Genomic DNA, 17,985 nt, shown 5'->3' on the forward strand with positions numbered 1-17,985 from the left:
TCCACTGACCAGCAGAAACGAGAGAAAGCTAGAGCGACTTTCAAAATGGCGGCGGGAAGGTCGCACAACTTTTTAGTCGTTTGATTTGTAACTGGCGGCTAAATATAGAAATAATCTGAAATGGAAGGAGGGCCAGCGAATGAAGAAAAGCCAAGCGAGGAGGAGTGGCCTTTGGAGAGGGCTGAGGTTGGTGTTAGCGAAAATAATTGGATTTTTTACCAATCCAGATGCAGTTCTGTGCAGTAGACCAGAGGTACATGTATACAGAGCTGCCATCCTGCACAAACTAGACTACTTATTAAAAAGTAGGGAACTTCTACTGAAAACCAGGATTAACCAATTAAAATTGCAGCAAATTGAAGAAAATCAGCAAACATTCTAATGAAAGCACATTTTTGCAAATCCAAATCTCAGTCCTAAATAGCTAAAACAGCTGTTTTTGCAAAGTGTTGTAGTTCTCAAATACATATTAACAAAAACAAGAGGGGCAATGTTACTGCTGGTGAGCATAAATGTATACCTGCCAACTGTCACGCTTGAGGCATGAGTCTCACGCCTGCAAGTTGAAAACTTCAATCTCACACCAACTCACGCTTACAAACCAATTTTTCACGCCTCCGTATTTACTCGATATTCTTTTTTGAAGGAAAGTTTTTTTTTTTTTTGGTTTTTTTTTTTTTTTTTTTTTTTTTTTTTATCACCCCCCGGCCCGCGCGCCTTGCGGGGGCCCCTCATGTAGTCCAAAAATTTGAGTTATTACAACCATAACCGACACACTTTCCAAAAATATGTAATATGTTGAAAAAAAACTCCATGTAAAATGTGTAAATGATGATACTTTCCCCGAAATCTAAGAGTTTTGACAAGAAAAGCATTGGGAGCAAGTCCGTGTTTTGCAAAACACATCCATGCACTGGGATCGGGATATGTTTCGGAATGTCCTCGGAATACTTCGGACGGCTTTGGAAAACTTCGGACATGGTCACATTATCTTTGGAAATCCTGGCACTCTCAGGATAAAAATCTCATGCCTTTGACTCAGAAAAAGTTGGCAGGCATATAAATGACAACATAATATTTAGATTTAGGTGTTTTTGGCCATAAGGTGCTAAGAGCCAGCTACCGGCTAATTTCACTGGTTGAGAGAGAGCTTATTATTTCACTAAAATGCCAAGACTTGGGATAATTTTAAAGCTATATAGACCAGAAGAACTGGCTTGGCTTGTAAATAAGCTACATCCCAGAACGTAGAGGTGACTGGTCATGGGTGAATATAAATGTATTCATGATATTATTTTGTGTGTGACTGAATTTTAATTTTTTTTCAGGTTGCAGTTCAACAGCTCTATGAGTTCAGAGACCATTACTTTGAACACAATTCTACTGATAAAGCCTCACTGAAGATCCAAGAAACTCAGGAAAAATTGAAAGAGACTCTAAACATGCTGGACTTTGTACAGGGTAAGGATGGATAACATTGTACTGCTTCACCTCAGCACAATTCCAAAAGCTCACTTGTCAATTTGCGATAATGTTTAAACCTTGAGCCGTAAATGTTCCTATCTCATGTTTTTTTCTTACAAAATTGGGCTTTTTCTCACTATTTAAGTACATGCGTTTTTGTCAAGATTTTTAAAGCTTCGCATCTTGTCAAAACTTGTTCTTATACCGAGAGAATTTAATAAATGCAGTTTCTGCCACAATGCCTGATTTTTCACTGCCATTGGGAGGCCCCCAGCCAAACTGCATTTTACTAGCCTTTGGCAGGGCTACCATAGTCTCAAGCCCTGTATTGTGATTGTTTGAATGCTGGACTCCAGAAAGCCTCATATATAATTTATATACTGATGTTGTGGTTTTTTATTGTCTCTTTCATAAGCTAAAACAAAGGGATTATAAAAATCAAACTGGTTTGAAGAATTTTAAACCAAAGATAGATTTGAATCACTACACAGACATTATTTTGGCTCGTCACATGCAGCCCAAAGAGCACCTATGTAGGAGGCTAGGTAACAGACAGAGAGATCTGGGAACAGCGGCTGACAGACCCCATTTTTATATTCTTGGGCAAGACATGGGAAGCACAGTGGCATAGTTAGCGCGCTGGACCGGATCAAGCGGTCCGGGTTGCAGCCCAGCCAGGGTCGTTGTGTTGTGTCTTGGGCAAGACACTTTACTCTCATAGTGCCTCTCTTCACCCAGGTGTATAAATGGGTACCGGCGATTACTGTGGAAGTAACCCTGTGATGGACTAGCATCCCATCCAGGGGGGAGTAGTAATATTCCTAGTCGCTTTATGCCACAGAAAGCATACAATGTAAATGGAATGGGATGATTAGCAACTGACAAAATTCAAAATACGTAATAACCTGTAATGGATCTCCATACTGTAAGATTGCAACTGTATGTGGTGTTGTTTTGAAGTATTATAGATGCCCTTGAAAATAAATTATTAGGACAATAACATTGAATCCAAATTTTCCTTGTTCTTGTAGCTTCTTCTGAAGAAACTGCCAGATGTTTGTTTTTAAGAGGAAAAGCTCTGAATGTGTTGCCTGATTATGATCCCTTGGCACAAGACGCTCTTTCAAAAGCTGTCAAGCTGGATCCTAAACTAGTTGAGGCCTGGAATTGTCTTGGAGAATGTTACTGGAAAAATGGACAAGTAGAAGCAGCTAGGAATTGCTTTGTTGGAGCACTGAACCATGTGAGTTGCTTGTAATGATTATAACCTTTCTAGTCGGAAGCTTACAGAAAAGTTAGGTATATTATGAAAACATCCTCTAGTTTAATCCTGAGGTACAATATTGTTGTCAGTGCTTTTATGTAATTAAATTTAAACCTTAAGTTTTCTTTTTGTAAGCATCCATGTGTAAATAAAGTAAACTGTGAAATAATATCACCCACCAACACGATACATATTATATCGAAATACTATGGAAGTACATTGCATGATATTTTTCTCTGAGAATCCAAACTGTTCAATTAGGAAACAATCCTTTGGAAAGCAAGGGTTAAAGCTACCTGTGACTAGAATACCAGAAAGTGAATAACTGAAAGTTTACAGCCAAATAGTTTATGGACATTTTTATGAAAAGTGAAATTTAACTAAAAGCAAGTCATACTTCCCTTTTCAGGCAAAGAATAAAGAATCCCTGCGGAATTTGTCAATGGTGTTACGACAGATTGGAAAAGGTAAATTATCACAAACCCTTAACCTAATTTTTCTGTTTCCTCACAGGCATACTCATACATTGAATTTTATTGTTTTAATTTTGTAGATCAAAATGAAAAAGTAGAAAACATCAAAATGAGTGTAGAGAAAGCAAAAGAAGCCGTGCAGTGTGATGTGAAGGATGGAATCTCATGGTGTGAGTTGCTGTTTACTTGTCCGATCAGGAGCACACATCTCTTGTTTGATTTTTTTTCCTTTGGCCTATAAAATTCCCTGAGATAAAATAAAATAAACAAATTTAAAATTAACAATAAAAATAATTCGACTTTGTTTTACAATGGTTGCATGTAACAGTCTTGTGGCTGACAAACCTGTGGTCCTTGGATTCCCAATTGAATTGGAATTTAGAAGTGTTGGTTTTTGTGGAGGTAGGAAAACTGGAGAACTGGGAATCAAACCAGGGCCACACTGGTGGGAAAGAAGCGCTATCACCACTACGCTATCCCTGCTCCCCCTAAACTCTCAAACCAAGAGAAATAAAATATCAACCTGTCTTTTGTTAATTTATCAGGGTTTGTACGCATCTTAAAAACCTTTGAAAACCCGTAAATTTCAAGAGTTCGAATTCAAGGCCTTGAAAGTACTTGAAATTGGTTTTCGGTCCTTGAAAGTCCTTGATTTTTTTATTGAACGTCAAAAGGCTTCAAGGCAATGAGAAGACTGCCAAAATAAGTGATTTTTTTTAGTTTTTTAGCAAGCACATCAACGGCACAACAGACTGGAAATCATCGATTTGGGGTAAATTTCATGAAAAAAATCCTTGAAATTTCCAAGAAGGGTCCTGGAAAGTCCATGAAAAGTCCTTCAATTTTTGGCCTGAAAAAGTGTACAAACCCTGATTTATAAACATTTTTTATGAAAAAACAAATGTTAACCACATGCTGCTTTTTTAGTCTGACTCATTTTCTTGATGTTTTAATTTCCAAAACAAACGTTAATATCCCTTTTATCTCATAGATGTGCTTGGCAATGCTTACCTCTCGTTCTTCTTTTGTGGATCGCAGTCTCCTCAGCTCATCAAGCAGTGTATGACTGCTTATTCACAAGCCGTAAGTACATGGAGCATGTAACACTGTTGCCTTCTGGATGAGATTACCTGTTGTCTATTTGCGACTACCTGAAACTGTTTGGTTTTGTTGTCTTCCTTTAACCTTGAGCTCAGACTTTTCTTGGCAGTATAAAGATCCGGTGGCAAGGAATAACCCAGATCTGTACTTCAACAGAGCAATGGTGAGATAAATGATTCTAAATTGCTTTAAATTTATAGACAGAGTAAAGACATGCTTCCAGTAACTTATGTTGTGTAAGTACATTTGCTCACTGACAAGCAAGCTGCTTTGTTAACCAAATCTGGCTATATATGTGACAACACAACCTTACATTGTATGCTTAGAGTCTTTGTTCCCTTGACCAGTGGTCACTGGAAACAACAACTCTGGAAAGATCTGTTTTAAAGTTCAAAAATATCAGACTTCCAGTTGAATTTTGCTTGCCTAACTTTCAAAAGCATGACCCAATGAACTTCTTGGTGTTTTACTTCTGGCCACTTTTAGTAATTGTTTTTAAAGCCAATCAAAATTGCTCCTGTAGCGGAACTTTCGAGAGTCGCTTGTTTTGTCAAGCTTGTGCGGTAGCGACTCAGGGTATGAGATTGGCGACAACATTTGTACATGTTACTTGAAGGAGCCAAATTCACAAGTAAGTATTGCAGTTGTTATTTTCATCTTGTTGTAGGCATACAAGTTTCAAGAGGAATATAAATTAGCCATAGATGACTTCAAGAGAGCTGAAGCCCTGGATCCTGGCTGGACAGAGCCAAATAACGAGAAACTTAAGCTGCTAAACATCCTGACAAAAACACTTGACCTAGTGGAAGGAAAGGTAACAAGTAAATTTTTAATAAATTGCAGAAACAGTCAAGCAATAATGATGAAGGTTTAACAAATACCTGTTTAAAAAAACACTTTGTTGTTATTGGAGTTTCACTGATTGAAGTAGGTTTTATCGCACTCAGTTCGATTCAGCTACAGTCAACCCTGTTAAAGGACACCTCTGTAACTATAACATGGACACCTGGGCCCAGTTGTTCGTAGGATGGATAACGCTATCTACCAGATGAATCACTATCCAGTGGATAAGTGTTGACAAAACATACTACACTATCCATTGGATCTGGTGGATAGCGTTATCCGCCCTTTGAAGACTTTGAACAGCTGGGCCAAGTGTTGATCTCGCCCGTGCCGTTTTTCAGTCATTTTACTATAAGTTAATTTATTTCCCTACAATACAGACACCTCTCTAAGATAGACAGTTAGAGACATTCCCGACAGTCTCTGTCTTAAAGATGAATTCCAGTCCGTACTGCACAATTTGGACTGCAATGTTTATGTGAGCCTCACACAAAGGAATGTTTACAAGCAAAACTAAAAATTCTGTGACAAACTTACCTTTTTCTTCATTATTAATGCCAGATATCCTTGCAGAACAAATAATAACGAGTAGAAGAACCTTGACGCTATTTCAAACCGACGATTCAGCTCATTGGGAATTCTTGAACGAAAGGAACCGTCATCGCGGACTAATTAACAATTGTTCATGAGCGTGCCCACGAGAGGAGAGGGGAGTTGAGAGCACAGAGGGAAGAGTTGCCCGAGGGCGCCGGCCAGCGAGTGCCTCCCTCCCGTGCTCACAGAGAAAGGAGAGCGGGAGCGCGAGAAGGAGAGGAGAGAGACGGGGGGGGGGGGACGGACAAGGAGAAAAAATAAGCGGACCCCGCGCCGAAGACAGCAGAGGAAGAGGAAAGCGGCATAGAGCGAGACGTTTGTGTAAGTCGTCGGCAGCTGTTTTGTGACGAGCTTGTATTATGTTGGCCCATTCTTCCACGTAGGGAGTGAAAAATGATTTGTCTGAGACTGGTGTGTTGAAGAAGGAAAGACACAATAGGCGGGAAGCGGTGGCGGCACAGGCGGTCTCTTACTAGTGAGAGGAGTAAGCGTGCTATCGGGATTGAGACGCGATGAGAGGGGCCTGCTAGCTATGTTATAAAGAACTTTATGTATGCTGTCACCGAAGTGTAACGTTTCAACGAATTCAAAACAAAAACGAAAACAAACCCAGAGTCTGCGCAATACGGTCTGGAAATCAACTTTAAAGTCAGTTGTCTTTATTGATAATTTGTCATTTTTTTAAAGTCATCTTTGAAATGAAGTTTTACAGTAGGAATGAATTTTTTTAAGTATAGGATTATCTGAGTATCATTACTTTTAAATATTTCAGGGTAAACTGAAAGCCAAGAGGCTCCATTCCATGGTCCAGTCCTTGGGTCCTTCAGATCTGGGTCCTTATGGTGGCGGTAGTTACACCAGTACATCAGGCCAGTCAGTCCAGCTTGATCATGTTCCTGTTTCCAAACTGGTTTCTGGTTCCAATCCTAATAAGGTGGTTGTCGGCAAAGTTGTGGGCTTTGTTCCAATGGATGACCCAGTACCATAGTAAGTATTTCAATCCAACGTTAATAATAAACTTAATTCATGCTTTGATTTTGTTACCCTTTTATTCTCATCAAATTGGTCAATGATACTTTTCAGATGTGTTAAATGGAAAAGTTTTGTTTTTATGCTTTGAAACTTAGGCCAAATTTACGAACTTGTATTGGCGGAGTTCTAACCTTCAATTTCAATTAACCTAGAGGTTCTTTACTGTGTAGAAGGCTACAAAAATAGCGCCTTTAGTTGACTGCCAACATCTTGAAGTCAAGCACACAAAATCATAAATTATAGTCTTTACCATCATAATTTTATAGTGGTGAAGGTAAAAGAACACTCCCTTGTAGGAACTTAGATTGTTGTTGAGGCAGGGTTTGTAAGCAAGCCTTGACATTCCTTAATTGCATTGGGCCAGTTGTAGAAAGCTGTATGTACTAAAATATTGTCTTACAACCAAGTGAACCACAAACCAGGGCTTAACTTTGAAGTGACCAGATGTGTTGATATATACTTCCCAGTGAGTGGAACGGCAGTCCTATACAGCCGAGTTCATTACTCCTTCCCTCATCTAGCATATTTGTCAGCTTCCTCCCCTCCCCCTCTCCACCTCTACACTCCAATGTAGCTGTGAGAGTTAAGTGTCTTACCCAAGAGCACAACAGGACAAGGACAGTGGCTTTGATCTCGAGTCCCAGCCACTAGATTTCACACACACTGTAGTTGTGTTACTTTCTTTCTCTGTTCAGGACCCAGAGTGCCTAGTGGCACATGGGACTTCCATCAGGGTTCTCCGCTTTTGCTGGTCCTCTGCCTGTTGTGCAGCTGTTGTTGCACTACTTTGCACTTCAATCTATAAATCTGAATGATTTGTTGATTGCCATGATTGCTCATTAAGTGACATTTGAGTCAAAATAACCAAAGATTGTTTTTGTCAGTATCTTTGCCCTGGTGGACAGTGAAGATCGGTGTTTACCAGTCACAGTATACAACATGGCTGTAGGATCAGGGTTTGCTGTTGGTGATTCAGTTGCAATTCCTGAACCTTTCTGCCAGGAAACTAATTTCACTGAAAATGACAAGGTGGGTGTATTTACTTGCCATTCTTACTTTCTAATGCTATGATTGTGAATTTTCGTGTACTCTTTGGTGTTAACTGTAAACAGAGTTCTACAGAATGTATGACAAGTGACTTTCGGCTAGTAATGTATTATAATAAGTATTTTTTTAGAACTCAATCTCTCTTCAACTCGGCTCCAGTTTCTAAATGCCCAAGGGAGCTTAAAAAGTTTTAAGGAATAACAATACAAAAAAATCTAGTTATTGTCCCAGACTGCAGATTTTCATAGGGTTCAGGGACTAGCACCCATTGAAAGGCATCCATAAATTACATATGCTAGCAAATGACAAGCTGATGAGATTTTGTTTTCAAATAGTTTGTGATAAAGTTATCTAGCGGTTGTTTTTAGAAGCTTTTTCAACTTATTTGAGTTTTTTTCTCCCTCAGACATTCAATTTTTCATCAATTCGAGTTGACAATCCAGTTGTTTTGGTTGTAAATAAGAAAAAGCTTGGTTCCAATAGACTGGCTCCTTCAACTCTCTTGGTTACTACAAAGAGCGAGTGAATTGATGAGTGATCTCCTTGGATAGAAAACAACAGACCAGTTCACTGCATCAGCTCTACAACACAGTATAATTTATTGAATGACGCAAGCTTCAGACCAACTGGCTGAAGAGAAGCGAGAGATACAGGGTGAACTGCACTTCCAGGAAATCAATTTGCTGACGAAGAAAACACCTTCAGCATAGTTTTAAGTAACCTTTAAAAATTGAGAGTCTATTATATTCTGCAAACTGCCATGGACCCTTTTTATTTCCAAGAGTGACCGACATTGAAGCTCTCCCTACAATATGAACAAAATAAAATTCTGGTTATAAGCCCTGGGCTTATACAACTTCATAAGGGGTTTTGGGTGGGTTATATATGGGTGGGGGGGGGGGGGGAGGGGGGTCATAAGCAGAATACAAAAAAAAAACCTTTGAAACAAGCCATGGCAATGTTGATTGACATAAGATTTTAAGTTAAAAAAGTCATAATAAAGCAACACTTAGCCCATATGTTCTGTACTGTCATCCAGCAGAGGAGGTTTCATATCTGGGAGGGGGCTTAGATGTTTTTTTGTTGTTGTTGTTTCCAGGTAGAGGGGCCTATAACCAGGGGGGTTATAACCAGAGTTTTATGGTAAATTGTCAAGCAGACAGCTGAGAAGGAGATATTGTCTTGATTTTTCTGCCAAATTCTCATAACTAGCATTGATAGAATCAATGGCACTCAGTAAGGAGAATTCATCTTTTGATATTGGGTCTGAAAAGGTTTTCTTCATGAGGCAGGGTTATTAGGAAATGCTAATAACAATGGATTTTCGAATTGAATATGACAGTGAATGAAAACTGTTCCTGCGTGTTACACAATCATGTTTCTCTTTTGAATGACAGTTGGTGAACAAGACTGTTTTTTACATGTATTTACATTTACAACAGCAGAAGTACCACTGGCGAACGAAGTGTAAACTAAGCACAACACAAGTTATGTATATTGGAGCCAAGAACAACTGCAAGAAGTTGAACAGTACAATTTTTAAATTAAAATGGCGAAAGACGTTTGTATTGAATGTTTTTGGTGGGAAAATAATTTGATTATAACAGGCTCTGACGCCGCGGCCCCTTTTAAACAATTTGGTTCACTACATAACTTGGGCCACAATGTTATGCACATAAATTTTACAAGGTTTTGTAAACTGAAAATTTGTTGTTTAGATTTGTACCTCTTGTGGCTGTTGATCGGGTTATTAAATAGCGAAACAAGAAAAACAATTCCTTTCACGACAAACTACACCCAAAGATATCACTTTTTGACCTCGCTTGGAAGTGCTGATATCGAAAATGTGGACAAGTTTTGCTCCTCATGAATAATTCTTTCACCTATTCTTAACATCTGCTTAACTTTAATATAGAAGTGTGGCAGCTATTGCTGTGGCAACCGATTAGAAACTGTTTAAAAATCAAGAAATTTGTATTCCATCCGCGTGATTCCATCGTGTGTTACTATTTTTGAATTGTGAAACCCTTTCTCCTCCCAGATGTTTACGTTCTATGTTAATTCTCAAGGCATTTATCTTCCGCGCTTTCTAAGAATTCATCCCACCTAAGTGCGTGATGTTTACGAGTCACAAAAATATCTTATGACGCTAACAAAACTGAAAGCAGCGGGTTTGGAAGGGAAAAAACCCGGGAAAGTACCGTATTGGGGGTATTCCCCGAAATCGGATCTACTCGTTTGTGATTGGCCGAAAATCAAAGGCGCGTTTCAAGATTATTGACATCAGTCATGTGAGAATCTGTGACGTATTTCAGGTCAAGTTTAGCCAATCAGAAGCGCAGAATAAGCGCGGGTTTCTCAGAAATCGGGGGTTTTCACCGAAAACAACAATTGGGGGCAGATTTTTTTGCAACTTGTTTATTATATTTGTGTGCGCGTAATTCCGAGAATGAAACAGTCTGGGCACATAAGAAGAAGCCATAGAAGGCGATCGAAGCATTCACAACTCAAGTTCCACGGCAAGAAAAGGTAATTTCTTCCCATCTGTTTTTCGAACGATTAATCTTGCGTTTCACAGAATCGATGTCTTTTTCTCGTATACCTGGCTTAGCTCCACGTAAAATAAATAGTTTTTACGCGGATTGGAAGATGAGGTTTTCTACTACGGGTCAATGCGGTTGAAATTTAGTGATCTCACTTTCTGCGCAGTTTTAAAACAAATTTGATTTCTCGTTTACTTCCATCTAGTGTTGCAACTTCACACGTTTGCGGTACGACTTTGTACAGTGCAAAAGAGTGTTCGATTTAAAAGGCACTCTACGTTAGACGAGCGATCTTGCAATCAATGGCGCTCATAGACATCTTGTGGTTTTCTTGCAGGTTTTTTAAACATGTCCGCAGACATTTTGTTGGATACTCCATTTCGTCCTAATAGTCACCCGGTAAGTACTTTAAACCGAAATGTACTTGGATTCCAAATCGAAGGTGTGAGATGTTTGTTACATGTTAATTTCAGCTGTGTTTTTATTAGTGGTCATTGATCGCTCGCCTTGTTCGACCTCGCATCGTGTTTGTTTATGCATGGAACGGCGCTTTTCACCTTTCAAATTATGAAGATCATTTGGTAGACCAAATTTAACGCTGTACTTTTTTGTTTCTAAATTTTAATCTGAATTTCAGCAGTGCAATTTGTGAAAAGTGTTTGTCCGCAACACAGTCAAAGATGCATGTTCAGCCTAGAGATGAATTGATACAGATTGCGTTATATCTAATCCACAAAGGCCATCACACAAACTGAGTGTGTAATGAACAGAAATTTCGATCTGCTTCGCAATGTGCATTGCCTGATGAAAAGAACCTTTTGTATAAACTTTCTTGTTGCCAACTGTTTGAAAGCGCCTTCATGTTTTGTAAATATTAGAAGTGAGGTCCAAAGTATGATCATGCATTCTTAGAAAGGATTTGCATTTATGATTCTACAAAAAAAATAACTCATTTGGATTCATGATCGGGCATGCAGAACCTTTAATTTCAAGATTAACACTGGGGATTAACATGATTCATTTTCATGAGGAAATTAATTTACAAAGATTGTGTCTTAATGCATGTGAAGAAAGCAGTTGACTTTTAAAGCAAGTAAAGACATCTATATTCTTTGTCACTCGGCAATGCATGCAAACCTTATATCAATGACCCTTGTATGCGGTGACGTCACAGGAAATGGACGCTCCTTTAATTGCAAGCAGCTTGTTTTGGAAACGAGAACATAAGTAGGTCAAAATAAGGGCAATCGTGAAGTTTAAGTACTGAAGGCATATACTCATATACTCAAACGTACATTTTCAGATCACCAAATTGAGATAAAGGTCCTTTGGTTGGCCTTTTTTTAGTGACGATGTGACAAGATCAGAAAGATAAATTTGCAAAATGATAAATTCCCTTGTAACGATTCTCCCAGCCATTCTAATAAAACTTATTTACCTGGCTCCCCATAAATGGCTGTCTTTTAAATATAAAAGTTTAAGTTACCCTTGAAATAGAAAAACTTTGTGTTGTGTTTGCAGTGTGGCGGTGAGCTTTCAGTGTCGATGTTAAAAACATGGCTGTCATCCTACGGTCATCCATCAACAACTGCTGGACCAATCGTAGCCTCGACAATCACAATTGAAGCCATTCAAGACCTGCTGCATGCAAATGGCTTCCCTATTGAGGGTATGTATCCATATTTTTGGAACATTAAATTTTGTAAATGATTTACCGGAAAATGATTTAGTTTATTTCATTGCTTAGATGATCATTATACTGAGATGTGGGGGGGGGGTGGTGGGGGGAGACATAGGGGTCTGAACCTCCCTCTTCCCGTTCCTTTACTCCTGATTGCCCCTTCAGTGGTTCCTGCCTGTTGTGCTATTTTTAGCAAAATAACGTATGTTGCACAATGTTTCTCAATTTCTCCTGGTTCTGCCACCTTTGGAACTTCGATTCCCACCCTCTCTTCTTCTGCCTCCCTGGCTCCCCCCCCCCCTTGTCCCCCTCTACTGAGATACAGGAAAACATAATCATGCCTTTATCAAAATGATTGACACAAGGTTTCAAACGCAAAAAATGCTATAGTTTATTGAACTTAGTTAACAACAAAGTGCAGTAGAGTTGAATCATTTAGGAGCTGCATTGTATTTTATAGTTAATATCCATATCCACCCCATGGAAGGTCATTGGAAATTGTGACAGGGTGCAGGATCTCAAAAGCTAAAATAGAAGCCAAACTTAAATTTCCAGGGGGGTGGGGATGTTTAAACTAGAAACCCTCACTAGAGGGGTATGAAAATTTTCTTTCAACACATTTCTCTTTTTGGCTTGTACCATATTAAAAATGTTGCTCCAACAAGACCATGCAGGGTCCATGGCTGCTGCAGTTTTTTGGAACTCATATCTTCTTTGTCAGTTCCTGTTCAAATTCATTTGCACTCTGTTTCTTCATAAATTAATTTTTCTTACCTTTCTGTTGGAAACAGCTCCTGGCTTTGTAGACATGTGTCCAGGACCATTTGAAGACACTCAGTTTGATGCAGTAATAGATGTTGAGACCTCTGACGACTGTATGGACAATGAAGGTATTTTATTAAAATAATATTTTTTTTTTACTTCTTGTTTTATAAATATAGTAAGCTTGTATATGCGTGGATTTTAAAGAGACTTCTAATTTTTTTTATATTCTGAATGGAAAATAAATTTCTGATGAGTAGAACATTATATTATAGAACATTCATAATTTTGGTTAAATTATAAAATTTAAGCATTACCGTAGTTATTCGGTTGTAAGGAGCACTCGGTTGTAAGAAGTACCCAAAACTTGGCAACTCATATAAAATTTGATTTCTAATTTCATGATAATATTAGACTGTTGGCCTGAGTTTTCTATGAGCTTTGTAATGATGCACTTCCAATTTGACTATTGCTCATAGAAAATGTGGGCAAAACTGTTGACATAATTATGGTAGAAAATTGCAGTCTAAAACCCACAATTTTTTGTGTTTTTAAGCTAAAAATCAGGAATAATTTTCCCTTTAAGAGTAGCACACATGCATGATCATGCTGTTTCAGCAAAACCAGGGGGGGGGTACTCAAAAAGGTTTTATACAGGGAGGCTCCGTCCCAAGCTCTTACCCCTTACCCTTTTATATACCATTTTGACAGAAATTGTACCCCTTTCGTATACCTTTTTCCTGAAAAAGGTACCCCTTTCATATACCTATGACGTGACATAACCTTAGAACAGGGCGTTTTCTTGTCATTTTTATGTAGTGCTTAATAAATTAAAATAATACAGCCATAAATAATAATAATAATAATAATAATAACAGTTCTTAGCACGCACTTTACATACGTCTCAGTGCGTTTACATTTGAAATTTAAAAGTAAAAATATAAAAACCCGATTTAAATTACAATCAGATAAAAATACGCTAAGGATAACCTAATTTAATTACAATTGATAAAAAATAAAAATAAAAATGACAATAAAAACATGGCGAATTGTTAAAAATATATCGACCTAAATAAATATGTCTTTAAAAGTGTTTTAAAAGTGGAGACTGAAGGGGCATTCTTTACTGTTGTTGGTAGTGTGTTCCAAAGTCTCGGCGCAGCAATGGGTCTGTTCGAAATATTTTAATTACAGGCCTTTTAAAAAACCTAAATGACGGATTTTCATACCCTTTCATATACCTAAACTTGTAAAATCGCTTCCCTTTTATATACCTGAAGCCTGAAAAAAGTACCCCCTTCGGGCAGAGCCTTCCCGTATAGGCCGTTATATGGAGTACCCCCCCCCCCTCCCCCGGGCTTCTATGCACTGAGCAATCTTAACAGTATCTTGCATCTTTTTACAGAGCTCAAGTTTACAGACCTAGATGCTTGCTCAGAATATGGATATGGCAGTGCGGACTTGTCAGATGACGAGATCAGCTTTTTCCAAGGTTAATATAGAAGCTACCAAATTTCTTGTTCAGCTGTTCCTTTATGCAGAAAAATGTTGTTAATTTTGTGGTATATTTTAAAAGTTATTCTTTCTGATGCCCTGTGCGTCACTAGGGTAGTTATATATGTAGAGGGCTAATGAATATATTTTGTTTATTCACAGACCTGCCGCTGAGTCCTGACTCCCCGTTGTTGAATGATACAGCAGACATAGATTTTGGCTTTGATTCGGGAATTGAAGCAGAGATGGACGAACCTCATGGTAAAATGTTTTGTCAATATTGTGTTTGGTTCTCTTATCCCTTCTTTATGAGCTCCCCTTGAGCATAAAAATTCCACTCAAGATTACGAGAAATTGCAGTTTTGATCTGAGTGGTTGGCGGTTGTGTTGACAGAAGTGACTGCAGCATGCATGAAGCATGAAGCGACTAGGGTATTTCTATACTCCCCCTGGATAGGATGCTAGTCCATCGCAGGGTTACCCATAGCAGTAAAACTTAATGCCCCCCCCCCCTCTATTTCATCCCCTCCCCTGTAAGTATAGCCCTTTCCCCTCAAAAGAACTGAAAATGTCTGACCTAAACAGAGTAGTAAAATAATAAGTTTATTATTTTGTTTCTTTTCTGAAGATGGGGCAGAAGAAAAAGATGAAAAGAAAGAGAAAAGCAAGAGCTGTGAGGAGAAGAAATCTTCAGATAAATCAAACCAGGAAGAACCACATACTGAGAAACAAAGTGCATCAAAACCAGATAATAGTAAGTCAAATGCTGTTAATCCTTGCTTAAAGTCTTGCATCCTACTTTAGAGTTTAAGACACTCCATTTAACTTATAACTTTTTTTCAAAATGAATATTTTTTTTCAGAAGACACCAAAGCAGAAGATAAGGAGAAGGAAGTCACGGAACCTAAAAACGAAAAGGAAGAGGAAGAAAAGGAAGAAGAAGAAGAAAATGAAGACAAAGAAGATGAGGGTAAGAAACTGCAATCAATAAACAGCTTGTTGTAACTCAATGTGCAATTATTGCCCCTGTAATATTTTGCCAGTAACCATTTATGCACCCGGGTAAAGAAAGCATTGGGTGAAAGCGTTTTGACTTGGATCACAACACAACACTAGCCAGACTTGAGATATCCATGTCTCAGTCACCAATCATTTATCTCCCATATTTGTGTACAGGTTTTGAGTGTCAGTGGGAGGCACATTGGTGTAATAGTTAGGGATAGTAGATGGGTTGGTTGTTTTTAAAGTGGTCATAACAAGTGTACTCAACAAGAACCCACCTTGTAAGGGGTAGGGGGGCTATGCAAGATACCACCTGTCAGATTAGCCAATATGGACAAAATTTATTGGCTTCAAAAAATTGAGTTAAGACTTTCACATTTGGTGTGCACAAGGAGGTTTGAACATTTTTCTTAATCCCTCCTCATGATAGAGTGGGGGCTATACAAACAAGAAACCATCTTTTTTAGGTGAGGGAGGAGGGTACATGAAGAGACCGGTGGGTGGGTCCTGTTTGAGTACAATAGTTTTGACCATTTTCCTTAGTGCGTCATAGTCCAGATTGAGCAGTTGGGTTTGAACCCAGGCCAGGGACACTGTGTTGTGTTCTTGGGCAAGACACTTAACTCTCATAGACTCCTCCAAGTTAACACCATTTAGTACCATGGCGCCTACAATTTTGAAGCTGGCGGCTAAATTGAAACAGGGCCAGGGGGGGGACAAAATTGAAAAGAGGGATTGAAAGCGTAAACTAGGGAGTAAAGGGAACTAAAATTTTCACTGGCGTCCAAACTTGAGCATTCGGTGGCCAAATGGCCACTTGGGAAAAAAAATAAACTTGGAGGGTTGTCATAGTGCCACTCTCCTCCTAGGTGTATAAACGGATACTTGCGAATTTAATGCTATACTTACCCTGTGACAGACTAGCATCCCATCCAGGGAGGAGGAGAAATAATCCTACTCAATGCTACAGAAACCCAAATAAGCTCTGGCCTCATGGGCCACTAGGCCTACACTTGGACCTTTACTAACATTGATTGTCAACTTGGCATAATTTAATATCTTGATTTTTCGTTCCTTCAGAACTCCCGCACTTTCACTGTCAGTACTTATGGGAATTTCTTCACCACATTCTACTTGAAAAACACAACAAATACATCACATGGAAAAACCAGTCCAAAGGAGTGTTTCGCCTCATTGACCACAATGGCTTGGCACGCTTGTGGGGCAGGCAGAAAAACAGGAAAAACATGACTTATGAGAAATTAAGTCGTGCACTCAGATACTACTACAGCAAGAACATCCTCAAAAAGGTCCCTGGCCAGAGATTGACGTACAAGTTTGTTCGCAACCTGAATGGAAAGAAGTATCCCTTGTGAGCTGGAAGAATTTTGAATTCATTGTTTTATACAAAGATGTGACAGGATAATGTTCCAAAGAAGCATTTTTTCTGTAGTTTGCGGAAGATGTGTAACATTTCCAGAGCAGGCCATGGCTGATAGCAGGGGCTCCAAGAATTTACAAATGAGACATTTTTGACTTTACATAAGTCACAGCTAATCAGAACTCTTAAATCAATTTGTAGAAAAGGTTAGGCAAAACTTACTGAGAGTAATTTAGCCAATCTGTACCTTTACAACAAAGTTCCTAGAGCTGGCTGGCGAGTGAACTTGAAAATTTACTAATCAGATATTTAATATCTGACTTATACAAAGAAAATATGAACTTTTATCTCTTTCATACACACATTAGCTAAAGGGTTATGCCATGGCTCTGTACTCTATACTCCGTATAAGACCACACCAAACGGAATTAATGTAGACAGGCAAAGTTTATTGATGGTGTAGGAAATTCGTTTTCGATGTTTTAATTGCATCGCAAAAGCTTGTTTCCATAAAACAAAATGAGATTTACTATTTCTGTGTGAGGAATGACGTAGCACTAGGTAAAGTAGTGTGGTTCGTACAAGGGACAAAATGCTCATGAGCATTGAAAATGCTTCTTACTTACATAGTAAGTGGTCTTATTGTATCCAAAATGTTGTAAATATGTAAAATACAATAAAAAAATATATGACTGTTAAGGTGGTGTACAATTTTCTTTGAAGTCACTTTTATACAGACTTTGGGGTAACAGGAAAAGGAAATCTTTATTTGCGTATAAAATTCCCTTGCCGACAGGGGGCTCCCATATGGAAGGACGGATGCTGATTATCTTGCTTAGGGTTGTAAGTTAGGGATGGAACTTTTTCTGGGCAAGATTTTTTTTCACATCCAGGTTGTGCAAGAATTTTCTTTTTTTTACCTCATCACTGAAACCCCTTGCACAATTGTGTTTTTTTCAGTCGTTTTTTTCTGTGCAGGATTATTTTTTGGAATTCCCCCCCCCCCCCCCCCCCCCCCTCAAAAAATAAATTTCCCCATTGCAAAAATTAATGGTCCGTCCCCTACTGATTTGGTCTCACTAAGGGTGTTTAGGGCAGATCGCCAGTATTTTTTTAGTCGTCGAGGTCTCGTTTTTGGGTTGCATGAGAAAAAATAATAAAACGCCGTCATACAATGTTGGCGGCCTAAACCGATCAGGCATGAAAAATGGTATCTTTAAGGGGACAAAAAAGTTTGAGCCACGCCTTGTCCCCCTCGCAACCGTTTTTGTGGAGCGTTGCGTGACGACAGTAAAAACGGCTGC

The 17,985-nt window shown here is 38.7% G+C and overlaps 2 protein-coding genes across 2 annotated transcripts; both read left to right on the forward strand.

Moving 5' to 3' along the window:
- The first annotated feature begins 25 nt into the window (after positions 1-25).
- LOC144633368 (tetratricopeptide repeat protein 5-like) lies at positions 26-9,382 on the forward strand. The gene is made up of 11 exons (XM_078492249.1): positions 26-186; positions 1,329-1,461; positions 2,496-2,707; positions 3,138-3,195; positions 3,282-3,371; positions 4,193-4,284; positions 4,412-4,465; positions 4,970-5,116; positions 6,512-6,726; positions 7,656-7,800; positions 8,225-9,382. Exons 1-11 carry the CDS (start codon positions 121-123, stop codon positions 8,342-8,344), a joined length of 1,332 nt encoding a protein of 443 aa, XP_078348375.1. The 5' UTR covers positions 26-120; the 3' UTR covers positions 8,345-9,382.
- A 149-nt stretch (positions 9,383-9,531) lies between these two features.
- Positions 9,532-17,380, forward strand: LOC144633369 (uncharacterized). Its single transcript, XM_078492250.1, has 9 exons — positions 9,532-10,347; positions 10,699-10,760; positions 11,883-12,030; positions 12,834-12,932; positions 14,210-14,296; positions 14,461-14,559; positions 14,927-15,052; positions 15,161-15,268; positions 16,381-17,380. The coding sequence occupies exons 2-9, from the start codon at positions 10,710-10,712 to the stop codon at positions 16,674-16,676; spliced, it is 1,014 nt and encodes a 337-aa protein (XP_078348376.1). The 5' UTR covers positions 9,532-10,347; positions 10,699-10,709; the 3' UTR covers positions 16,677-17,380.
- Positions 17,381-17,985: the final 605 nt, after the last annotated feature.

Source organism: Oculina patagonica, chromosome 12 (genome assembly GCF_052425735.1).
Source record: "Oculina patagonica isolate OP01 chromosome 12, crgOcupat, whole genome shotgun sequence".
Lineage (NCBI taxonomy): Eukaryota > Metazoa > Cnidaria > Anthozoa > Scleractinia > Oculinidae > Oculina > Oculina patagonica.

Coding starts and splice junctions, on each gene's coding strand:
- LOC144633368 (XM_078492249.1), top strand. CDS start 121: ATGGAAGGAGGGCCAGCGAATGAAGAAAAGCCAAGCGAGGAGGAGTGG. Junction 2,708..3,137: donor TTGTTGGAGCACTGAACCAT/GTGAGTTGCTTG, acceptor TTCCCTTTTCAG/GCAAAGAATAAAGAATCCCT. Junction 4,285..4,411: donor TGACTGCTTATTCACAAGCC/GTAAGTACATGG, acceptor TTTTCTTGGCAG/TATAAAGATCCGGTGGCAAG.
- LOC144633369 (XM_078492250.1), top strand. CDS start 10,710: ATGTCCGCAGACATTTTGTTGGATACTCCATTTCGTCCTAATAGTCAC. Junction 12,933..14,209: donor CGACTGTATGGACAATGAAG/GTATTTTATTAA, acceptor ATCTTTTTACAG/AGCTCAAGTTTACAGACCTA. Junction 14,297..14,460: donor CGAGATCAGCTTTTTCCAAG/GTTAATATAGAA, acceptor GTTTATTCACAG/ACCTGCCGCTGAGTCCTGAC.